Source organism: Pseudophryne corroboree, chromosome 4 (genome assembly GCF_028390025.1).
Source record: "Pseudophryne corroboree isolate aPseCor3 chromosome 4, aPseCor3.hap2, whole genome shotgun sequence".
In the NCBI taxonomy this organism is placed as follows: domain Eukaryota; kingdom Metazoa; phylum Chordata; class Amphibia; order Anura; family Myobatrachidae; genus Pseudophryne; species Pseudophryne corroboree.
This window is the reverse complement of record NC_086447.1, coordinates 843271586-843297167: the sequence shown is the minus strand read 5'-3', so window position 1 is coordinate 843297167 and position 25582 is coordinate 843271586. Positions and strand designations below refer to the sequence as shown.

General features: G+C 48.5%; 1 protein-coding gene across 4 annotated transcripts; it reads left to right on the top strand.

Annotated features, from left to right (window-relative positions):
- On the top strand, nt 1–25582 carry GZF1 (GDNF inducible zinc finger protein 1). 4 transcript variants are annotated; one of them, XM_063918608.1, is made up of 6 exons: nt 1–181; nt 10354–11717; nt 13423–13517; nt 21546–21713; nt 22073–22230; nt 24865–25582. In XM_063918608.1, the coding sequence occupies exons 1-6, from the start codon at nt 14–16 to the stop codon at nt 25198–25200; spliced, it is 2289 nt and encodes a 762-aa protein (XP_063774678.1). In that variant the 5' UTR covers nt 1–13; the 3' UTR covers nt 25201–25582. The 4 variants fall into 4 exon arrangements, with proteins under 4 accessions (XP_063774678.1, XP_063774681.1, XP_063774679.1 ...); XM_063918611.1 differs by having other exon boundaries at nt 2–146; XM_063918609.1 differs by having other exon boundaries at nt 2–146; nt 10350–11717.

Here is a 25582-nt window from a genome sequence, read left to right as displayed (position 1 = left end):
TGAGAACGAGGAAATGGGCGGGGTCATGCCGGGTAGCGTTCGGCTGGTTTACCGTATATCCTCATCACTTCCGGTACACACCGTAATCACCTGTGACGGCGCGACACTGTGCGGCGCTGTACCAGCTTGCACGGTACAGCCGCGAGGTATGTGGCTAACAGAGGTGTCAGTGCGCACAGATGTGAGTGGAGGGTCGTCAGCTCCTGTGGGGTGTATGAAATAGGGGTACAAATCAGGAAGGGAGGGGGGCAATGCTTTTTGCAAGTTGATACCCCTAAAATGTGTTGAAACTAAATTGTAAATTACAGATCAGAGACATGTAAGTGATAGCAGCTGCTTGTAAGAGGTGCTCCTCATCCTTACTGATCACTGCATTACAGCCTGTATACAAGTAGTGATGAGTGGGAGGAGCTTGTTTCCTGGGTGCCTATTGGCAAACATGCATGATTGAGCAAGTGCTTGCTATAGGGATTGCCATTGAATGGTTCACCATCGATGGTCTCCATGAACGGTGTTATCAGCACTTTCCAATGATGACAGAAACCATCTATGGTTATCACTGGTGGGGACATGTGACAACGGCATGCTAATTTGATTCAGCGGGCTGTACTAAGTAACGTGCACTGAATAAAAACGTAATTGGACCTCCGCTATCGATGTTAAAACCACTGATGGTCGATGGCCTTCCTTAGGTTACTCTAAGGCAGATGTTCTCAAATGCGGTCCTCAAGGCACCCCAATGGTCAAGGTTTTAAGTTTATCCATGCAATGAAAAGAGTGGAGAAGTTGCCCATGGCAACCAATCAGCATTGAAGTAACATAATTTGCATACTGTAAAATTATACAGAGCAGCTGATTGGTTGCCATGGACAACTTCTCCACTGGCTCACTTCTCCACTCTTTTTACTGCATAGTACATTTTTCCCCTATGGAGTCTATTTATGAAAGAGTGAAAAGAGTAGAGAAATGAGCCATTTGAGAGGTTGCCAATGGCAACCAATCAGTGTTGATGTAACATTTATAAAGTGCATTCTATTAAATTATACGTAGCAGCTGTTTGGTTGCCATAAGCAACTTCTCCACAGGCTCACTTCTCCACACTTTTCACTGCTTCATTAACAGACCCCTTAATTAGTACCTCAGTCAATTTGATTTAACCATCTGTTCTGAGCCATGAATATACTGAAACCCTGAACCGTTGGGGTGCCTTGAGGACCGCGTTTGAGAACCTCTGCTCTAAGGGGTTCTTGACTAGGCTAAAGGCATGATAGAAACAAACGTCTAGTAGAGGAGGACTAATTATAAGGGTGCCACACTCTGCACACCTGTCATTTGGTAATTCTAGAGTATGGACACTAGTGCGCTTGACACAAGCACCGCGTAATGAGGGAAGAGCTTCTGCAATGTTCTCCACTGCTCTACAGTTCTTCCCTACGCACCTGGCCTTCTCTATGCACACCCTGCATGCCAGTGTCCTTAAACAGCTCCCAGGCAGGAGATCGATGGGGCTTTCGAGGTTGGGCCCACAGCTCACTCAGGTTAACCAAATCCCAATAATTGCCGAGTCCATGTTTTAAGTTTTGCCCGTATAATTATCCTGTATGAGATAGGGTGTACCGCAGTCAGGGATGTGTCCCAATATCTAGTTCTGCACATGGTTGTTGTCCTGTATATATTTAGCTTCAGGCTTAAAAATCCCTCAATGAGTGGCATATGCCAGCGCTATTTGAGGGCCCTGGTGTCAACATATAAGTACAAAAATGCATATGTGCGGACTCACAGGGGACAGTTGAATTAGCAACAAAGGGGGTCATTCCGAGTTGTTCGCTCGCAAGTTGCTTTTAGCAGCTTTACACACGCTAAGCCGCCGCCTACTGGGAGTGAATCTTAGCTTCTTAAAATTGCGAACGAAAGATTCGCAATATAGCGAAAAGACATCTCTGTGCAGTTTCTGAGTAGCTCGAGACTTACTCGGCTTCTGCGATCAGTTCAGTGCTTGTCGTTCCTGGTTTGACGTCATAAACACACCCAGCGTTCGCCCAGACACTCCTCCGTTTCTCCAGCCACTCCCGCGTTTTTCCCAGAAACGGTAGCGTTTTTTTCGCACACACCCATAAAACGTCCAGTTTCCGCCCAGAAACACCCACTTCCTGTCAATCACATTACGATCACCAGAACGAAGAAAAAACCGTGAGTAAAAAACCTAACTGCATTGCAAATTTACTTTGCGCAGTCGCACTGCGGACATTGCGCATGCGCACTAAGCGGAAAATCGCTGCGATGCGAAAAAATTTACCGAGCGAACAACTCGGAATGACCCCCATAGTGCAGTGCGAATGGCATTGCTGATTTTCCCTTGCACTCCATAGCAGTGTACATCCAAATTGACAATGATGTGGTGCCGTATTCTACCACAATGTGCACATCCAAGCATTGCGGGTAATTGAATATAGGCCTCAGAGACTCATGGTTTTGGGCCATGTATCACCCTTACACTGATTGGAGAGATCCCTTTAGTGACAGATCATTGTTTTAAATATTTGTTTGGAGGCCAGTCTATTGGTCAAACCAAGGTGCCAAGTGGCTATGTTTAGATGGTCCCATGTGAAACTATGGACATATTGAAGACACAAGGCTATGCGGAAGTGTTTTCACAATAAGGGGACTGATGTGAATGACAAACATTTTCTGCTGCACAGCATTCTCTAAAAAATAAAGGTGCTGTATAATAAACAGTAATAATAATTTCTCTTACATCCTAGAGGATGCTGGTGTCCATATTAGTACCATGGGGTATAGACGGGTCCACCAGGAGCCATTGGCACTTTAAGAGTTTAATAGTGTGGGCTGGCTCCTCCCTCTATGCCCTTCCTACCAGACTCAGTTTAGAAAATGTGCCCGGAGGAGCTGGTCACAGCTAGGGGAGCTCTACAGAGTTCTCTTAGAAAAAGTTTTTTTTAGAGTTTGTTATTTTACAGGGAGGCTGCTGGCGACAGCCTCCCTGCAGCGAGGGACTGAGGGGGGGGAGCAGTGTCCGCCCTGCGGGGTCTTGAGCAACTGTCTCCGCTGACTGGACATTGAGCTCCAGAGGGGTCAGATCGCGCCCCGCCACAGGGGAACGCTCGCCCCGGCAGCCACCCGCCACCCCCTCAGGGAGCTGAAGTGTGCAGAGTGAGTCACTGTCCCCCCTTGCAAGCGGGGGGTCAGTGTGAAGAGGGCGGCTAGAGGGTAGGAGCGCGGTATTAAACACGCTCCTGGAAGGCTCAGCGGTACTGCGGTGCGGCGCTGTGAGGGGCGCCCTGGGCCAGCTCCGGACCGTACACTGACCAAAACAAGCCTGTCGGGGTTTGTGGATCCAGCCAGCACAAAATCCTCCGGCCAGTATAATCTTCATAGAGCGGGAAGACAGCGCCATTGAGGGGGCGGAGCTTCTCCTCAGAGTGGACCCAGCAGCGTTCAGCGCCATTTTCATGCCTGCAGCTTACTGCCAGTGGATTCACAGGTCCCTCCAGAGCGACTCCAACTATCTGTATGGTACCAGGGGGTTGTAGAAGGGAGGGGAGGCTGTGTAAAGACTGTGTCACCTAATAAGGGACACAGTCAGTGCTGGTTAAGGGTCTCCCTATACCTATATAGCGCTGTGTGTGGGTTGGCTCCAATCTCCGTGTCTCTGCCATTCTTGGGGGGGGGGAAACTGTCTGCCCTGTACCCTGTGTGTATGTGGGGTGTACAAGCAAACATGTCTAGAGACTCTGTCTCATATGCTGCAAGGGATTTATCTTCTCAGGAAGATCCCATCCCATGTAATCAGGATTGCACTGTTGTAGCGCAGATCCCAGCTAGAGAACCGGAGTGGTTAACCTCTCTTAGGGGGGCTATTTCTCAGATTTCTGAAAGAGTTGCAAGGACTGAGCATGCTACTCGGGTATTGCAGTCCTCTATGGCAGTATGGTCGGATACTGCTCCCTCGGGGCCCCCTGCGGTACATTCTCACAAACGTGCTCTTGCCCAGATTATACAGGATGACACGGATACCGATTGTGACACAGCAGACGGTGATGGGGATGTGTCGAGGGGGTCGGCATCACTTGCTAAGGGAGTGCAGTTGATGATTGAGGCCATGCGGGATGTTACATATTTCTGACACACCTCCTGAGCAGGCTGAGGAGGCCTATTAAGGGACACAGTCAGCGCGGGTTTAGGGTCTCCCTATACTCTAATAGCGCTGTGTGTGGGTTGGCTCCAATCTACGTGTCTCTCTGCCATTCGTGGGGGGGGGGAACTCTGTCTACCCAGTATCCTGTGTGTTTGTGGGGTGTTTGGTGTGTATGTACAACATGTCTAGGGACACTGTTTCATATGCTGCAGAGGATTTATCTTCCCAGGAAGACTCCATACCATGTAATCAGGATTGCACTGTTTTAGCACAGATCCCAGTTAGAGAGCCAGAATGGTTAGTCTCTCTGAGGGGGACTATTTCTCAGATTTCTGATAGAGTTGCTAGGACTGAGCATGCCACTCAGGTCCTCCAGTCCTCTATGGTGGTATGGTCTGATTCTGCCTTCTCGGGGGCACCTGCGGTACATTCTCGCAAACGTGCACTTGCAATTATGCAGGATGACACGGACACCGACTCTGACGCTGCAGACGGTGACGGGGATATGTTGAGGGGGTCAGCATCACTTGCCAAGGGGGTGCAGTTGATGATTGAGGCTGTTAGGGATGTTTTACATATTTCGGACACAGCTCCTGAGCAGGTGGAGGAGGCCTTCTTTACTGATAATAAGAAGCCCCCCCCCTCACCTTCCCGGCGTCCAAAGAATTAAATGCTATCTTTGAAAAGGCCTGGGAAACTCTGGAAAAGAAATTTCAAATTCCCAAGAGAGTCTTGGTTGCTTTTCCCTTCCCTGAGGAAGATAGAAAGAGATGGGAGTCCCCACCGATAATTGACGCCTCTGTCTCCAGGCTGTCCAAACAGGTGGTATTACCGGTCCCGGGGTCTACCGCGTTGAAGGACCCGGCAGATCGCAAGGTGAATGCTACGCTAAAATCCATTTACACGGCTTCAGGGGCTATATTGCGGCCTACTATCGCCTGTGCTTGGATTGCAAAGGCTATTGCCAGGTGGTCTATCACTCTACAGGAGGAATCGACTACGCTGGATAAAGGTGACGTTGATTTGTTTTTACGTAATATTCAGGATTCTGCAGGGTTCCTGGTGGATTCCATAAAGGACCTGGGTTCCATGGCTGCAGGGATCTCCTCCATGTCCGTCTCGGCTCGCAGGGGTCTCTGGCTGCGCCACTGGTCTGCGGACGCGGAATCCAGGATGTGTGTGGAGGGCCTACCATATAAGGGTCAGGCTGTCTTTGGAGAGGCGCTGGATGCGTGGATTGCCAAGGCTACCGCGGGTAAGTCTCCTTTTCTCCCCTCAGCTGCTCCTGCTACGAAGAATCCTTTTTCATCAGCCACGTCACAGTCCTTTCGGCCCGCGAGGTCTAGAAAGAACAAGCCTTCGGACACCTTCTTCAGAGGTGGACGTGCCACAGGAAAGAAACCTGCTCCCGCAGGTTCCCAAACCCAGAAGCCCGCTTCTGATACCCCTAAGTCCTCCGCATGACGGTGGACAGCTAGGCCTGGAAGAGGGTCAGGTAGGGGCAAGACTCTGGCAGTTCAGCCACGTCTGGGTGTCGTCCGGTCTGGACCCCTGGGTCATGGATATAGTGTCCAGGGGGTACAGACTGGAGTTTCAAGATCCCCCGCCTCACCGTTTCTTCAAGTCAGGCTTGCCAGCTCTGCTGGCGGACAGAACAATTCTTCTGGAGGCCATCAGAGAGTGGTGGTGTCAGAGGTCTTTGTTCCAGTTCCGCCTCAACAGCGGAACAAAGGTTATTATTCAAACCTTTTTGTGGTACCAAAACCGGATGGTTCGGTACGGCCTATCCTGAACTAAAAGTCTTTGAACCCTTTTCTCAGGGAGTTCAAATTCAAGATGGAATCTTTGAGAGCTGTCATCTCAGGACTGGCGGAGGGGGAGTTCCTGGTGTCTCTGAACATCAAGGATGCATACCTCCACATTCCCATTTGGTCGCCGCATCAGGCATATCTCAGGTTTGCATGGTTGGACGATCACTATCAGTTCCAGGTGCTGCCGTTTGGCCTCTCCACGGCACCAAGGATCTTCACCAAGGTGATGGCGGAGATGATGGTTCTCCTCCGCAAGCAGGGGGTGAACGTAATTCCATATCTGGACGATCTCCTGATCAAGGCGTCGTCCAGGGAAAGGTTGTTGCGGTCCATCGCACTCACGACGCAGCTGCTCAGGAAGCACGGTTGGATCCTGAACCTTCCAAAGTCTCATCTGGAGCCGACAAGGTGGCTGTCTTTCCTGGGGATGATCCTCGACACAGAAGTGCAGAGGGTATTTCTCCCGGTGGAGAAAGCATTGGTGATTCAAACTATGGTCCGGGATGTCCTAAGGCCCACCCGGGTATCTGTTCATCAATGCATACGTCTTCTGGGGAAGATGGTTGCCGCATACGAGACTCTGCAGTACGGCAGGTTTCATGCTCAACCTTTTCAGCTGGACCTCTTGGACCAGTGGTCGGGCTCTCACCTACACATGCACAAGAGGATACGCCTGTCTCCGAAGCCAGGATTTCACTCCTCTGGTGGCTACAACTTCCGCACCTTCTGGAAGGTCGAAGGTTTGGAATTCAAGACTGGATCCTTCTAAACACAGATGCAAGTCTAAGAGATTGGGGAGCTGTCAATCTGGGGGAAACTTTTCAGGGACGATGGTCGGATCAAGAGTCACTTCTCCCAATAAACATCCTGGAACTCAGGGCCGTGTACAACGCCCTTCTACAAGCAGCACACCTTCTACAGGATCGGCCTGTTCAGGTGCAGTCGGACAACGTGACCACAGTGGCCTACATAAACCAACAAGGCGGAATGAAGAACAGGGCTGCCATGTCAGAGGTGTCAAAAATCCTCATCTGGGCAGAAAGGCACGCGGTGGCAATGTCGGCAATCTTCATTCCGGGCGTAGACAACTGGGAAGCAGACTTCCTCAGCAGACACGATCTCCATCCAGGAGAGTGGGGCCTCCATCCGGAGGTGTTCGAGGAGGTAACCGGTTGGTGGGGGGTTCCTCACATAGACATGATGGCCTCCTGCCTCAACAAGAAGCTACGGAGGTACTCTTCCAGGTCAAGGGACCCACAGGCGGTGGCGGTGGACGAACTGGTAACTCCGTGGGTGTTCACGTCAGTGTATGTGTTCCCTCCACTTCCTCTGATACCAAAGGTTCTTCAACTCGTAAGAAGAACAAAGGTTCTGGCAATCCTCATTGCTCCGGACTGGCCAAGGAGGGCTTGGTACGCAGATCTTCTGGATCTTCTGCTGGAAGATCCACGGCCTTTGCCTCTTCGGGAGGATCTGCTCCTGCAGGGGCCGTTCGCTTATCAAGACTTACCGCGGCTACGTTTGACGGCATGGCGAGTGAACGCCAGATCTTAACTCGGAAAGGTATCCCGATGAGGTCATTCCTACCCTGATACAGGCTAGGAAAGGGGTAATGTCTAAACATTACCATCACATTTGGAAGAAATATGGGGGTAATTCTGAGTTGATCGCAGCAGCAAGTTTGTTAGCAATTGGGCAAACCATGGCCCTCATTCCGAGTTGATCGGTCGCAAGGCGAATTTAGCAGAGTTACACACGCTAAGCCGCCGCCTACTGGGAGTGTATCTTAGCATCTTAAAATTGCGACCGATGTATTCGCAATATTGCGATCACAAACTACTTAGCAGTTTTAGAGTAGCTCCACACTTACTCTGCCTGTGCGATCAGTTCAGTGCTTGTCGTTCCTGGATTGACGTCACAAACACACCCAGCGTTCGCCCAACCACTCCCCCGTTTCTCCGGCCACTCCTGCGTTTTTTCCGGAAACGGTAGCGTTTTCAGCCACACGCCCATAAAACGCAGTGTTTCCGCCCAGTAACACCCATTTCCTGTCAATCACATTACGATCGCCGGAGCGATGAAAAAGCCGTGAGTAAAAATACTATCTTCATTGTTAAATTACTTGGCGCAGTCGCAGTGCGAATATTGCGCATGCGTACTAAGCGGATTTTCATTGCGATGCGATGAAAAATACCGAGCGAACGACTCGGAATGAGGGCCCATGTGCACTGCATGGGGGGGCAGATATAACATTTGCAGAGAGAGTTAGATTTGGGTGGGTTATTTCGTTTCTGTGCAGGGTAAATACTGGCTGCTTTATTTTTACACTGCAATTTAGATTTCAGTTTGAATACATCCCACCCAAATCTAACTCTCTCTGGACGTTATATCTGTCCCCCCATGCAGTGCACATGGTTTTGCCCAACTGCTAACAAATTTGCTGCTGCGATCAACTCAGAATTAGGCCCTATATTTCTTGGTGTGAGGCCAAGAAGTTTCAACTTGGACGTTTCCTCCTTTTCCTGCAAGCAGGGCTGTGGGATATGGTACTGAGATTGGGCTCCATCAAGGTCCAGATCTCTGCTTTGTCCATTTTCTTCCAGAAACAATTGGCTGTTCTTCCTGAGGTTCAGACCTTTTTGAAAGGGGTTCTGCACATCCAGCCTCCCTTTGTGGCGCCTACGGCACCATGGGATCTTGATGTGGTGTTGCAGTTCCTGCAGTCTGCTTGGTTTGAGCCTCTACAGGAGGCTGATCTCAAGTTTCTCACGTGGAAGGCGGTCACCTTGTTGGCCTTGGCTTCTGCACGACGCGTGTCGGAATTGGGGGCTTTATCTTGTAAAAGCCCCTATCTGATCTTCCATGAAGACAGGGCGGAACTTAGGACTCGTCCATAGTTCCTGCCTAAGGTCGTGTCAGCTTTCCACATCAACCAACCTATTGTGGTGCCAGTGGCTACTGACTCCTCAATTACTTCAAAGGCCTTGGATGTAGTGAGGAATTTGAAGATTTACGTGAAGAGGATGGCTCGTCATCGGAAAAGTGACTCTTTGTTTGTCCTCTATGATCCCAAGAAAATTGGATGTCCTGCTTCTAAGCAGTCGATTTCACACTGGATCAGGTTCACTATCCAGCATGCTTATTCCACGGCAGGTTTGCCGTGTCCGAAATCTGTAAAGGCCCACTCTACTCGTAAAGTGGGTTCTTCCTGGGCGGCTGCCCAGGGTGTCTCGGCTGTACAACTCTGCCGAGCAGCTACTTGGTCTGGGTCGAACACGTTTGCCAAGATTTACAAGTTCGATACTTTGGCCTCTGATGACCTCAAGTTTGGTCAAGCAGTGTTGCAGGAGCCTCCGTGCTCTCCCTCCCGTCCTGGGAGCTTTGGTACATCCCCATGGTACTAATATGGACCCCAGCATCCTCTAGGACGTAAGAGAAAATAGGATTTTGGTTACCTACCGGTAAATCCTTTTCTCGTAGTCCATAGAGGATGCTGGGCGCCCGCCCAGCGCTGCGTTTTCCTGCTTTGGTTTTATAGTTCAGTCCTGCCTGGTTCCTAGGTAAGTTCTGCGTTATTTACTGTTTCAGCTGTTGCTGAGTTTTTCCGGCATGTTGGCTGGATTTGCCTGTTGTGTGAGCTGGTATTGAATCTCGCCACTATCTGTGTAAGTCCTTCTCTCGAAGTATGTAATCTCCTCGGGCACATTTTCTAGACTAAGTCTGGTAGGAGGGGCATAGAGGGAGGAGCCACCCACACTATTAAACTCTTAAAGTGCCAATGGCTCCTGGTGGACCCGTCTATACCCCATGGTACTAATATGGACCCCAGCATACTCTACGGACTACGAGAAAAGGATTTACCGGTAGGTAACAAAAACCCTATTTTACCATACCTTGCACATCAAATATTTACGGTAGAGGCACAGCCGCTGTGTTTGTGTATGCAGCAGCTGTGCTAAAATATGCAAAAGCCAAAGGCAGCCCATTGGCGGCTTCTGTGACACCCCAGCTGCTTCCGAAGATGCAAGATCGGATCCTCTGTGTGAATATTGGGTGGACATCAGACATCTGATTACCCAGGCTGTCCGGCAAAACCACGTTGCTGTTTTGTGGAACACTCCCTGTCACCGCCCCCAAGTGCCATCAGCATGGCAGTCATGCTGTGGCTTTCGGGCATTCCGACGGACGTCACATTACCAGATCTACACATGCGCTGTATCACAGATATGTATGGTGTTATTTGGTAAAATGAATCTTATTTTCACATTCATTTACATGCTCTTGACTTATGTTAAAAAGGCACGTTCCCACCAATAGGTACATAGCCTGACCTTCCATGTACGTTCAGTAGGTTACTTGATGACTTGGTCTCTTTGTTTCAGCCAGGTTACTGGGAGACTCATTACAATGGAAAGTGCTGCAGTCTTGTTAGAGTCCAAGTCTCTGCCTGTCCATCTCCTGAATGAAATGTACCAGCTACGGCTACTTGGCCAGTTATGTGACGTGACTGTTCGGGTGGAGCATCAGGGGAACAGAGAAGAGTTTACTGCCCACAAGTCTGTCCTGGCTGCTTCCAGCAAGTACTTCAAAGAGGTGTTCATCAGTGACCACCCCTTGGGTGCCACCACCACCTCTGTATTTTTGAGTGAAGTGGCGGCTGTGGACTTTGCCTCATTCCTGGAGTTTGTCTACACAGCCAAAGTAGAAGTGGAAGAAGACCGAGTACAAAGGATGATTGACATAGCGGACAAACTCAAATGTGTCAATCTGGCCGAAACCTGCATACAACATAAGAAGCAGATGCTGGAGGAATCCGTGTGGTTGGACCTGCAAAATATTACAGAATCCCAGGAGGCTGAAGAAGACATCCATGAACTGCAGATAAACTCTATAGTGGAGATCCAGTCACCCGCAGAAGAAATTCCAAATGCAAGTAATGCCACCAACCTTCCCAGTTCACCAGACAGAAAAACTGTTGTGGAGTCATGCGAAGAACCCTCGACAGCTATAGTTTTGGAAGAGTATGTCGAAAAAAAGAAAGATCCCTTGAAGCTTTCAAACTCAAAGTCCAGGAGAGCCAGTGGCCGCCTCGCTGGGAGAAAAGCGGTTGTGGAGATCCCTAAGAAGAAGTACACCAGGAGACTGCGGGAGCAACAGGATATTGAAGAGGTCAACTCCTTGCTGAATGGCATTGGAAAGGAACAGAGCCTGTGTAACGACGAGCTGATGGATGAGCAGACGGAGGACAGTATAAAGGCCGAAGATGATGAAGACAGTCCCGGGGAACTGGAGGAAAGTGAAAAAAAGCCTATTGAAGATAATAAATGCAGTGAGGTGGTCTCGTGCCCTGTCTGTGGGGAAAACTTTGAAGATGAAAAAAGTTACCTGAGACACTCTAAGCAGAACCACGGGGGCTCAGAGGAAATCTACCAGTGTGAGATCTGCAATCAGACGTTTGCTAATAGATGCAACCTGAAAAGCCACCAGCGCCACGTGCACAGCAACGAGCGGCAGTTTCCTTGTGAGCTCTGCGGCAAAAAGTTTAAAAGGAAAAAAGACATTAAGAGGCACATTCTGCAAGTGCACGAGGGCGGTGGGGAGAGGCACTACTGCCAGCAGTGCGGGAAGGGGCTGAGCTCCAAAACCGCATTGAGGATTCACGAAAGAACACACACCGGGGACAAGCCCTTTGGATGTTCGCAGTGTGAGGCCAAGTTTTCCCAGACTTCTGCACTTAAAACGCATATGAGGTAGGAACTGGTCCCCTAACACTATATTAAGGAGGTGATTTATCAAACCTAAAGACTACAAGTGGAGAAGTTGCCCATAGCAACCAGTCAGATTTTCGCTATCATTTATCTAGTCACGAGGTTCTCAAACTCGGTCCTCGGGGGCCCACACAGTGCATGTTTTGCATGTCTCCTCACAGAATCGCAAGTGAAATAATTAGCTCCCATGTGGATCTTTTAAAATGTGTCAGTGAGTAATTAATACACCTGTGCACCTGCTGGGTTACCTGCAAAACATGCACTGTGTGGGCTCCCGAGGACCGAGTTTGAGAACCTCTGATCTAGTGCCTTCTATAAAATGATATCTAGATGCTGATTGGTTAATATGGCAACACCATCACTTGACTTCTTTAGATTCTTTGATGAATTTCTCCCCTATGTTACATACAGAAACAAGGAGAAAGCATCAGTTGAATTCTCATGGTGTTTGTGCCAGGCTTCCATATTGTCATTGATTTGTATTGACCCAGAAAACTCTCACTTTCTGGACAACATAACACACATTCCAGCCACTCTTTGTCTGCCTCTCAATGCCCACACTGCACTTTGGGTATATCGCATACTTGCCTACCTGACCCTCTACATGAGGGAGAAAATGCTCTGTTCCTGGACTTTCCTGGTAATGTATGATTTCCATCACCTGTGGTGAGCTAGGTAATTGATAAGAAAGGTGTTTCACCACAGGTGATGGCAATCATACATTACCAGGAAAGTCCAGGAACAGAGCATTTTCTCCCTCATGGAGAGGGTCAGGTAGGCAAGTATGGGTATATGTATCATGCAGTGATAAGAATGGAGAAGTGAACCAGTGATAAGTTGCCCATAGCATCCAATCAGCATTGAGGTAGCAATTATCAAGTACGTTTTATAAATGATAGGTAAAATCTGATTGGTTACTATGACCAACTTCTCCACTGGTCCACCTCTCTTCTCTACTTGATACATCTCCCCCTTTGTGTAATATCCCCTAGACTAGTTCTATTGCCCTACCATATCACATTATTTCTGTGTGCAGGCAGAAGCCATCTGTGTGGTGATCAGGAGCTGATTGGTTGGTAGTTTGGGTGGTCTTCAGTATGCCGGCTGTCGCGATCCCGGCGCACAGTATACCGGTGCTGGAATCCCAACAGTCGGCATACACTTATTCTCCCTCGTGGGGTCCACGACCCCCCTGGAGGGAGAATAAAATAGCGTGGCGCGCCACCGTGCCCGCAGCGAGCCCGCAAGGGGCTCATTTGCGCTCGCCACACTGTCGGTATGCCGGCGGTCGGGCTCCCGGCGCCGGTATGCTGGTCGCCGGGAGCCCAACCGCCGGCATACCATACTACACCCGGTAGTTTATTTCTGCCCACTTTATCTCTCCCGGGCTTAGTACATAGATCCCAGCATCGGCCAATTCTCCTGGTCCCACAACAGAGATATACGCCTTCACATTCATATATTGCCGGTCTATGCTCAGAACATGGACTTGTACAGTACCATCTGTATCCCTCCCATACCGATATCTGACATTCTGACTACACGTGACTGTTATTATTATATGCTAGCTGTATTGTATTGGTGGCTTGTGCTGTCAGCCATCTGATCTACCCTTCTGCATACATCCAATAGCCTGCTCGGGATTTCCTTTATGGATAATATAACAGGATTGTTTCTATTCCCCCAGAATTCACACTGGAGAGAAACCATTTGTCTGTGAAGAGTGTGGAGCAAAGTTTACACAGAACCACATGCTTATATACCATAAGCGGTGTCACACAGGTAACAGAGTGCAGACATCCTCTATTGTTGGTTCCATATCTGTTTTATGGGTAGGGGACGATACGTCAACAGTCATAAATGTCAACATAGACCATGTTGACGTTAGTCATGTAGACAGTGATGAAATGTTGACATGTTAGAATGCTGACATTTCGTCCTGGTGGCCCAGCGGTGACTTACCTGCTCCTGGCGGCTGCTGCTGCTCCAGCTGTGTCTTCCTGGGTCCTGGCCGTCATGTGACTTCTGGGTCAGACCACCGGCGTTCCGGTGAGTATTTGAGCGCTAACCCTAATCACTATCCCTCCAGTTCGCTGCCTCACCCCAATGTCGGCATTCTGACAGTGTCAGCATTTCACCTGTTGACGTAACAACAACGTCATTATGAATGTCAACCTTGTTATTGTCTACCTTTTAGCTGCATCCCTCTTTTTTAGTGCATAGAACCTCAGTGTACACTAAATCCATTTGTTGTCGGACTCTCCACCTTTCCGTTACGCAGTTTTTCCATTAAGTGGAATATTATGGCAGGGACTGTTGAGACCTAGAGCACAGTACAGGCAGAGTGAGGGGTATAGGAGACGCCTGCTCTAAATTTCTGTCTGTTCCTTTGTGTGATCATTATTGTGTTGTTCTCTGAGCACAAAATGGGCCTAATTCAACATTTTACATAAACCCGATGGTTTACATACAAATCTGATGGTTGTGGGGCTGCGCAGGCAAAAGACCACTTATGCTGCATGTGCAGAACGGGTCATGCGATATCGTTTGCATGATTGACATACTGCTTGTCGCCCCCGTTTTGTAGGAGTGACGCAGACTTACCAGACCCAGATGTCTGGATCCGACTGCCCGCTTCGGTAACCTTCAGCTTACGCAGGCTGGCCGGTGCCTGAATGATGGTTGTGATGGTGATCCAAGGCTGCTTCCTCAGACGTAGCACTCTGATCTCGCAGATGCATGCCTATCTCCTACAGACGCCTCCTGCTGTATTCTGATTGTAATTACACAGAATTGCGCAGCCGCATCCTTGCACTTGTGCTGTTCCTTACAAATATAAATTAGGCCCAATGTCCGTAATATGTATGGTATTACTTATAACACACAGGTTTACTAATGAACGCAATAAACCAATAACACCATAGCTCACAAGTTATACATATATTACTTACAGAAGTTTAGAAATACAGTATATTAGCATCACTTCAGTATTACAACAAAATAAAACTTATTCTTTCAAAATAACATTTTAAACTTGTATGTTTTGTTAAGGGCCCTACACATTGGGCGATCCGCCGCCGAGGTTCCCAACGGCGTATACGGCCGATGGGCGACCCGGCGGCGGGGGGCAGTGACAGTCACCCGGCTCCATAGAAGTGCAAGCAAATATGGACGAGATCGTCCATATTGGCCTGCATGTACAGCCGACGGGGCACCAGCGAAGAACGAGCTCGGGGCCGCGCATCGTTCATCGCTGGTGCCTCCACACTCAAAGCTATGAACGGTATCTCGTTCATTAATGAACGAGATCGTTCATATCTTTGAGTGATGTCGGCCAGTGTGTAGGGCCTATTTGTCTCGCCTTAGTAAAGTGCTTCTCTTCCTTAAATCTACTGTATGGAGGGGATAATATCTATCACACACAAAGGGGCGTCTCGGAAGGCACAATATAATACCATTTTCTCAATCCATATAGAGTCCAGATTCCCTGTGCGTTGGTGGTACTTTATTAAGGCCGTTATGCTGTGTTCAACCCTCTGTGCTGAGTGGAGATGTTGCCTGTAGCAACTAATCAGATTCTGGTTATTATCTTCTTGAATCTAGATGATGCTAGATAAATGGTAAACCCTGCAGTTTATTAAATATACCGCCTGGTCTTCCTCAGATATTCAACTACTTTTCTCTATCGTCCTAGTGGATGCTGGGGTTCCTGAAAGGACCATGGGGAATAGCGGCTCCGCAGGAGACAGGGCACAAAAAGTAAAGCTTTTTCCGATCAGGTGGTGTGCACTGGCTCCTCCCCCTATGACCCTCCTCCAGACTCCAGTTAGATTTTTGTGCCCGGCCGAGAAGGGTGCAATCTAGGTGGCTCTCCTAAAGAGCTGCTTAGAAAAAGTTTAGCTAGGTTTTTTATTTTACAGTGATTCCTGCTGGCAACAGGATCACTGCAGCGAGGGACTGAGGGGAGAAGGAGTCAACTCACCTGCGTGCAGGATGGATTGGCTTCTTGGCTACTGGACATCAAGCTCCAGAGGGACGATCACGGGTACAGCCTGGATGGTCACCGGAGCCACGCCGCCGGCCCCCTTGCAGATGCTGAAGACAGAAGAGGTCCAGAATCGGCGGCTGAAGACTCCTGCAGTCTTCAAAAGGTAGCGCACAGCACTGCAGCTGTGCGCCATTTTCCTCTCAGCACACTTCACACGGCAGTCACTGAGGGTGCAGGGCGCTGGGAGGGGGGCGCCCTGGGAGGCAAAATGATTACCTATAAAGGCTAAAAATACCTCACATATAGCCCTAGAGGCTATATGGAGATATTTAACCCCTGCCTGATTTCTCTAAATAGCGGGAGACGAGCCCGCCAGAAAAGGGGCGGGGCCTATCTCCTCAGCACACGGCGCCATTTCCTCTCACAGCTCCGCTGGTCAGGACGGCTCCCAAGTCTCTCCCCTGCACTGCACTACAGAAACAGGGTAAAACAGAGAGGGGGGGGCACATTTATGGCGATAATTTGATATAACAAAGCAGCTATAAGGGAGCACTTATTATAAGGCTATCCCTGATATATATATATAGCGCTTTTGGTGTGTGCTGGCAAACTCTCCCTCTGTCTCCCCAAAGGGCTAGTGGGTCCTGTCTTCATTAGGAGCATTCCCTGTGTGTCTGCTGTGTGTCGGTACGTGTGTGTCGACATGTATGAGGACGATATTGGTGTGGAGGCGGAGCAATTGCCAAATATGAGGATGTCACCCCCTAGGGAGTCGACACCGGAATGGATGCCTTTATTTATGGAACTACGGGATAGTGTCAACACGCTAAAGCAGTCGTTTGACGACATGAGGCGGCCGGACAATCAATTAGTGCCTGTCCAGGCGACTCAAACACCGTCAGGGGCTGTGAAACGCCCTTTGCCTCAGTCGGTCGACACAGACCCAGACACAGGCGATGACTCCAGTGGTGACGGTGACGAATCAACCGTATTTTCCAGTAGGGCCACACGTTATATGATTTTGGCAATGAAGGAGGCGTTACATTTAGCTGATACTACAGGTACCACTAAACAGGGTATTATGTGGGGTATGAAAAAACTACCTATAGTTTTTCCTGAATCAGAAGAATTAAATGACGTGTGTAATGAAGCGTGGGTTGCCCCTGATAAAAAACTGATAATTTCAAAGAAATTATTGGCATTATACCCTTTCCCGCCAGAGGTTAGGGAGCGCTGGGAAACACCTCCTAGGGTGGACAAGGCGCTAACACGCTTATCTAAACAAGTGGCGTTACCCTCTCCTGAGACGGCCGCACTTAAAGATCCATCAGATAGGAGGATGGAAAATATCCAAAAAAGTATATACACACATGCAGGTGTTATACTACGACCAGCTGTAGCGACTGCCTGGATGGGCAGTGCTGGGGTAGTTTGGTCAGAGTCCCTGATTGAAAATATTGATACCCTGGACAGGGACAATATTTTACTGTCGTTAGAACAAATAAAGGATGCATTTCTTTATATGCGTGATGCACAGAGGGATATCTGCACACTGGCATCACGGGTAAGTGCTATGTCCATTTCGGCCAGAAGAGCTTTATGGACGCGACAGTGGACAGGCGATGCGGATTCAAAACGGCATATGGAAGTTTTGCCGTATAAAGGGGAGGAGTTATTTGGAGTCGGTCTATCAGATTTGGTGGCCACGGCTACAGCCGGGAAATCCACCTTTCTACCTCAAGTCACTCCCCCACAGAAAAAGGCACCGACTTTTCAACCGCAGCCCTTTCGTTCCTTTAAAAATAAGAGAGCAAAGGGCTATTCATATCTGCCACGAGGCAAAGGTCGAGGGAAGAGACAGCAACACGCAGCTCCTTCCCAGGAACAGAAGCCCTCCCCGGCTTCTACAAAAGCCTCAGCATGACGCTGGGGCTCCTCAAGCGGACTCGGGGATGGTGGGCGGTCGTCTCAAAAATTACAGCGCGCAGTGGGCTCACTCGCAGGTAGATCCCTGGATCCTGCAGATAATATCTCAAGGGTACAGGTTGGAATTAGAGACGGATCCACCTCGCCGTTTCCTGAAGTCTGCTTTACCAACGTCCCCCTCCGAAAGGGAGACGGTTTTGGAAGCCATTCACAAGCTGTACTCTCAGCAGGTGATAGTCAAGGTACCTCTTCTACAACAAGGGAAGGGGTATTATTCCACTCTTTTTGTGGTACCGAAGCCGGATGGCTCGGTAAGGCCTATTCTAAATCTGAAGTCCTTGAACCTGTACATAAAGAAGTTCAAGTTCAAAATGGAGTCACTCAGAGCAGTGATAGCGAACCTGGAAGAGGGGGACTTTATGGTATCCTTGGACATCAAGGATGCGTATCTCCACGTTCCAATTTACCCCTCACACCAGGGGTACCTCAGGTTCGTTGTACAAAACTGTCACTATCAGTTTCAGACGCTGCCGTTCGGATTGTCCACGGCACCTCGGATCTTTACAAAGGTAATGGCCGAGATGATGATTCTTCTTCGAAGAAAAGGCGTATTAATTATCCCATACTTGGACGATCTCCTAATAAGGGCGAGGTCCAGAGAACAGCTAGAGATGGGATTAGCACTGTCTCAAGAAGTGCTAAAACAGCACGGGTGGATTCTGAATATTCCAAAATCCCAGTTAATGCCGACAACTCGTCTGCTGTTCCTAGGGATGATTCTGGACACGGTTCAGAAAAAGGTTTTTCTCCCGGAGGAAAAAGCCAAGGAGTTATCCGAGCTTGTCAGGAACCTCCTAAAACCAGGAAAGGTGTCTGTACATCAATGCACAAGAGTCCTGGGAAAAATGGTGGCTTCTTACGAAGCAATTCCATTCGGCAGATTCCACGCAAGAATTTTCCAAAGGGATCTGTTGGACAAATGGTCAGGGTCGCATCTTCAGATGCACCTACGGATAACCCTGTCTCCAAGGACAAGGGTGTCTCTTCTGTGGTGGTTGCAGAGTCCTCATCTATTGGAGGGCCGCAGATTCGGCATACAGGATTGGATCCTGGTGACCACGGACGCCAGCCTGAGAGGCTGGGGAGCAGTCACACAAGGAAGAAACTTCCAGGGAGTATGGACGAGCCTGGAAACGTCTCTTCACATAAACATTCTGGAACTAAGAGCAATATACAATGCTCTAAGCCAGGCAGAACCTCTGCTTCAGGGAAAACCGGTGTTGATCCAGTCGGACAACATCACGGCAGTCGCCCATGTGAACAGACAGGGCGGCACAAGAAGCAGGAGTGCAATGGCAGAAGCTGCAAGGATTCTTCGCTGGGCAGAGAATCATGTGATAGCGCTATCAGCAGTGTTCATCCCGGGAGTGGACAACTGGGAAGCAGACTTCCTCAGCAGACACGATCTTCACCCGGGAGAGTGGGGACTTCATCCAGAAGTCTTCCACATGCTGGTAACCCGTTGGGAAAGACCAATGGTGGACATGATGGCGTCTCGCCTCAACAAAAAACTGGACAGGTATTGCGCCAGGTCAAGAGATCCGCAGGCAATAGCTGTGGACGCGCTGGTAACGCCTTGGGTGTACCAGTCGGTGTATGTGTTTCCTCCTCTGCCTCTCATACCAAAAGTATTGAGAATTATACGGCAAAGAGGCGTAAGAACGATACTAGTGGTTCCGGATTGGCCAAGAAGGACTTGGTACCCGGAACTTCAAGAGATGATCACGGAAGATCCGTGGCCTCTACCTCTAAGGAGGGACTTGCTTCAGCAGGGTCCCTGTCTGTTTCAAGACTTACCGCGGCTGCGTTTGACGCATGCCGGAAGAAGTCATTCCTACTTTGATTAAAGCAAGGAAAGAAGTAACCGTGCAACATTATCACCGAATTTGGCGAAAATATGTTGCGTGGTGCGAAGATCGGAGTGCTCCGACGGAGGAATTTCAACTGGGTCGATTCCTACATTTCCTGCAATCAGGATTGTCTATGGGTCTCAAATTGGGATCTATTAAGGTTCAAATTTCGGCCCTGTCGATTTTCTTTCAAAAAGAATTGGCTTCAGTCCCTGAAGTCCAGACCTTTGTTAAGGGAGTGCTGCATATACAGCCTCCTGTGGTGCCTCCAGTGGCACCGTGGGATCTCAATGTAGTTTTGGATTTTCTAAAATCTCATTGGTTTGAACCACTAAATAAGGTGGATTTGAAATATCTCACTTGGAAAGTGACCATGCTTCTAGCCCTGGCTTCTGCCAGGAGAGTGTCAGAATTGGCAGCTTTATCTTACAAAAGCCCATATCTGATTTTCCATTCGGACAGGGCAGAACTGCGGACTCGTCCGCATTTTCTCCCTAAGGTGGTGTCAGCATTTCATCTGAACCAGCCTATTGTAGTGCCTGCGGCTACAAGTGACTTGGAGGACTCCAAGTTACTGGACGTTGTCAGAGCATTAAAAATATATATTGCAAGAACAGCTGGAGTCAGAAAATCTGACTCGTTGTTTATATTGTATGCACCCAACAAGATGGGTGCTCCTGCGTCTAAGCAGACGATTGCTCGTTGGATCTGTAGCACAATCCAACTGGCACATTCTGTGGCAGGCCTGCCACAGCCTAAATCTGTAAAGGCCCACTCCACAAGGAAGGTGGGCTCATCTTGGGCGGCTGCCCGAGGGGTCTCGGCATTACAACTTTGCCGAGCAGCTACGTGGTCAGGGGAGAACACGTTTGTAAAATTTTACAAATTTGATACTCTGGCTAAGGAGGACCTGGAGTTCTCTCATTCGGTGCTGCAGAGTCATCCGCACTCTCCCGCCCGTTTGGGAGCTTTGGTATAATCCCCATGGTCCTTTCAGGAACCCCAGCATCCACTAGAACGATAGAGAAAATAAGATTTTACTTACCGATAAATCTATTTCTCGGAGTCCGTAGTGGATGCTGGGCGCCCATCCCAAGTGCGGATTATCTGCATAAATTGTACATAGTTATTGTTAACTTATTCGGGTTATTGTTGTAGGAAGCCATCTTTCAGAGGCTCCGCTGTTATCATACTGTTAACTGGGTTTAGATCACAAGTTGTACGGTGTGATTGGTGTGGCTGGTATGAGTCTTACCCGGGATTCAAAATCCTCCCTTATTGTGTACGCTCGTCCGGGCACAGTACCTAACTGGAGTCTGGAGGAGGGTCATAGGGGGAGGAGCCAGTGCACACCACCTGATCGGAAAAAGCTTTACTTTTTGTGCCCTGTCTCCTGCGGAGCCGCTATTCCCCATGGTCCTTTCAGGAACCCCAGCATCCACTACGGACTCCGAGAAATAGATTTATCGGTAAGTAAAATCTTATTATCTGTAAGAGCTTTTTTTTTATGGCAAACTCAGAATGTCACTGCCCTGAACAGAATGCTAAGATATCCTTTGCCTCTGCCACGGCAGAAACCTGCTGAAAAAATAAGTGCAGAGGTCTGTGAGATACATTATGTATTGGATGTGACTGTGCCTTTGAAAGATAAGGGATTGCTGCAATCGCCCTGCAGTGCAGTACCTACATCCAGCCAGCAGATGGTGATATAGGCCCCTATTTATAGCCATTTCTTTGTTTGTGCTGGATAAAAAAGGGAGATTTGCTGACTTGTGTGAAGGTATTTCTCAGCACGTTAGTAAATGGCATACATTACAGCATAGATTAATTATATTTCAACCCCACAGTCTTGAACTTGAGCCAGTGTCCCCCTAGTGGCTGACTGAAAAAGACAGTGTTTTACCATGCTTTGTATTTAATGTCAATTTGTAACACTAAGGATTTATTAACACTAATGTGTTTATTTTCTCTTGTGTTGCGGCACAGGAGAGCGACCGTTCATGTGTGAAACCTGCGGGAAAAGCTTTGCCTCCAAAGAATATCTAAAGCATCACAACCGCATACACACAGGCGCCAAACCGTTTAAATGTGACATCTGCTTCAGGACGTTTGCCCAGAGGAATTCTCTTTACCAACACATTAAAGTTCACACTGGTAATCTATATATCTGTATATTAATATCAGAAGGATGACTTTTATGAGTGACCTATTTCTTTGATGTCGTTGCCTGAGCAGGGTACATCATGTAATTCATATAGAGAGCATTTTGGCCATTGCCAACCGTGACTTGTGTAGACTATAATACAGTACAGCCTTTTTCTGTTGCATTGATGACCGGTGGATGATGTATTCGCAGGGAGGTCTGGCAACTTATCAAACCTATAAGATTTAGCTCAAGCATGAGGACACGAGTAGTTCTGTTGCTCATGGTAATTACCAGACACCAGTTGTAATGGGAGTGGGAGGAGGAAGCATTTGGGCTAATGCCGTGTACAATTGTGTTTTACTTTCAGGAGAACGGCCCTATTGTTGTAATCAGTGTGGAAAGCAATTCACTCAGCTGAACGCACTGCAGCGGCACAATCGCATCCATACCGGAGAGAAACCTTTCATGTGCATTGCGTGTCAGCGGACATTCACTGACAAGTCCACGCTCCGCAGACACACCACGGTGAGAGAGCTGCTCAACTGGATACATAAGTGTTGTGTGTGTGTGTGTGTGTGTGTGTGTGTGTGTGTGTGTGTGTGTGTGTGTGTTCAGAGCACTGGCGTATCTATAATGGGTGCAAGGTGTGTTATGCACATGGGCCCCTGGGTCCAGAGGGGCCCACACACCCTGCACCCATATAATACTTATCGATCCGTCGGCCTAGCACTGGCTGCAGAAATCATCAGCCATTTTCCATGAGATTCGTGCATGTGCAGTAGAGATGTCCCAAGGATCCAGATGCGGGCGCCATTTTTCCGGAGACCAGCACATGCGCAGTAGACTCTGGCACAATGCCAGAGTCTACTGCACCGGCAGAGAGGAGGGGGCCCGATCGGAGCCTGCACACGGGTCCCCTCCTCTCTTGAACAGCTTCTAATTCAGAGCCATCTGTAGCTTGATCTAATAACCACTGCAAAGAGTCACCGATCCGGGGAATTTGGCGCTGTACAGTGGCGTCGAAGGGGGCAGCATGCCCCCCCCCCCCCCCCAAATATTACAGAGGCACAGGTGGGGAGGGGGAGTGCTTACCTCCGATACCCGCGGTGAGTTGTCCTTTAAACAGTCTGCTGCTGCACAGGCGCAGCGTGCTATGCTGTGCGCTGTCCAAGCCGGCTCTTCACTGATGCATTACTTGGCGGAGGCGGGGATGTTCCAGCAGGCTCAGCATGGCCACGCCTCCTCCCAGTAACGCATCAGTGAAGAGCCGGCTTGGACAGCGCACAGCATAGCACCCTGCGCCTGTGCGGCAGCAGACTGTTTAAAGGACATGTCGCGGCGGGTATCTGAGGTAAGCGCCGCTCTCCCCCGCACTGGGGATGGGGATTGTGGGGAAGCGCCAATATGTATGTTTTTCTGCGCCCCCCTGCCTCAGAACATTCTGTCCCTGTACAGTATTTATGCAGCGTGAAAATGGACAAATGTGTTATTGCTGTGTTATCATTAGTGTAACACAATAATTGTAATCATTCATTATAGTTCAGTCTTATTATTCATGCGTCTATCACACTGTACTGCGCCATATTCCCAGTATCGGCGACTATTTGCACTAAAAAAAAATCCTGCAGAATCATGCTCCCCATGTCCTAATTAAGGTGTGTACACACGGTGAGATTTTGACTTTTCGATTCTCACTATGCGATATGGACTGTGGTCGGTATTGCATGAATAGATGACTGTGCTTGCGATACTGGCTGTGTGCGATTTTGACTATACTTTTATACTAGATAGTCAAAATTGACTTGACTGCACAGTCAGTCTAGGCTTGCGATACCGACCCCGCAGGACTGCGCATCGGGATCGCAAGGTGGCTTTCACCTTGCGATATGCACTAACTTTCCTTGCGATTTTTTACTATATAGTCAAAACTGCAAGTACATGTCTGAATGTGTGTACACACCTTAAGTCTCCTTACTGAATTTGGTGGCGCTCCGATTGATAAATCAAGCTACAGGCGGCTTTTAATATGGGAAGTTTAATTGTGTGTGTGTGTGTGTGTTTGTTTGTTTCCTGTACTTGAAAAAGAGGAGATAACTTTGAGAAACAATTACCTCAATGTGAAGTTGGTGGAATCTATAAAGTACTGCAGGTGCCTTGAGCCACACGGTAGAAACTTGGGAAAGCCTTTTCATAAAATCTTCATGCCTAGAGGTAAATGCTAATGAATAAAATTATTCTTTAATTAGAATCTGAGCAATATGGTATATACGTATAAGTGTCACATGCTACAACATATGAACCTAAGGTGGTCAGTCCGAGTTGTTCGCTCGCTAGCAGTTTTTAGCAGCCGTGCAAATGCTATGCCGCCGCCCACTGGGAGTGTATATTAGCTTAGCAGAAGTGCGAACGAAAGGATCGCAGAGCAGCGCAAAGTTTTTTTTGTGCAGTTTTAGAGTAGCTCAAAACCTACTCAGCGCTTGCGATCACTTCAGACTGTTCAGTTCCTGTTTTGACGTCACAAACGCGCCCTGCGTTCGCCCAGCCACGCCTGCATTTTTCCTGGCACGCCTGCGTTTTTTCGAACACTCCCTGAAAACGGTCAGTTGCCACCCAGAAACGCCCACTACATGTCAACCACTCTGCGGCCACCAGTGCGACTGAAAAGCTTCGCTAGACCCTGTGTGAAACTACATCGTTCTTTGTAATAGTACGTCACGCGTGCGCATTTTGCTGCATACGCATGCGCAGAAGTGCCGTTTTTTTGCATCATTGCTGCACAGCGAAACGAATGCAGCTAGCGAACAACTTGGAATGACCACCTAAGAGAAATGCCTGATTGGCTGAAACCAGACCAGGGTATTTGTGGGTTGTTGTTTTTTAAATCTTTTATATGTATCTTATGTTGGCTTAAATTTTGATGCGAGTACTACTAAGTTCCTGATACACATAAATGTACAGCCTCAGCGGATTTATCTATGTTTTCTACGTTACTCTGCTGTTTGTTGTCTTACATCTTGTCCTAAATCATCATTTACATGCCTCTATTGCTGTAAAATTGTACTACCAGGAAGTGAAAGATATTTGCATTCATACAAGCACACCAATGAGAGTTGTATTGTCTGTTCTGACAGCTGTCACTCATTCTTCTTTTTCTCAAAGATCCATGACAAAAATACGCCATGGAAGTCATTCCTTGTTGTCCTGGATCCGAAAGCTGAAGACGGGGACAAGTCGGAGCTTACCGAAGACGATGGTGAGGATTCACCGAAACCTGAAGAAAAGCTGGCGTACTCGGAGAACAGCCACTATCAGAATCTGACAGTCGTGCCAGGAACTGTAGACTTACTGCATGAAAACACCACTACCTCTATTTTGGGCTGCAAGGCGGACTGCACAATTATACCTCAGGACGTGTACATAGCCACCACATTGAGCCACCTGACCGTCCTCCACACGCAGACTGAATCTATCCAAGCAATGGTCAGCTTAGAGTAACTCAGTGCGAATGGAGCTGAGTCTGAAATAGCCGTGTAGACGGACGGATACATGTCCAGCAATCTTGGGGGGTGTTGTATCAAGCCTTCTACGGAGTGGATAAGTTGACTATTTCAACCAACAGTCTTCTACCAGTCTTTTTACAGAATGTACTTGACAAATGCTAACTACAAGTTTCTTGGTTGTTATTGGCAACTTCCCAACTCTATATGAGGCTTGATACATCTCCCCCCCTCTAAATTTACCTCTGTTCGTAAACTTCTATAAACATTTTGGCATACTGTACCGAGAAAATGCTGCATTATTTTTGTAAGCGGCTGTTGTAGCGGTTTCATTGTCTTGAATGACGTCTTTTGACAATAAATTTCCATTCCAACCTTCA

Bases quoted from the DNA above. Each gene is read 5' to 3' on its own strand.
- GZF1 (XM_063918608.1), top strand. From the start codon at position 14: ATGGGCGGGGTCATGCCGGGTAGCGTTCGGCTGGTTTACCGTATATCC. The intron at 182-10,353 runs GTGAGTGGAGGG...TGTTTCAGCCAG, and splicing joins AGGTGTCAGTGCGCACAGAT to GTTACTGGGAGACTCATTAC. The intron at 21,714-22,072 runs GTAATCTATATA...TTTTACTTTCAG, and splicing joins ACACATTAAAGTTCACACTG to GAGAACGGCCCTATTGTTGT.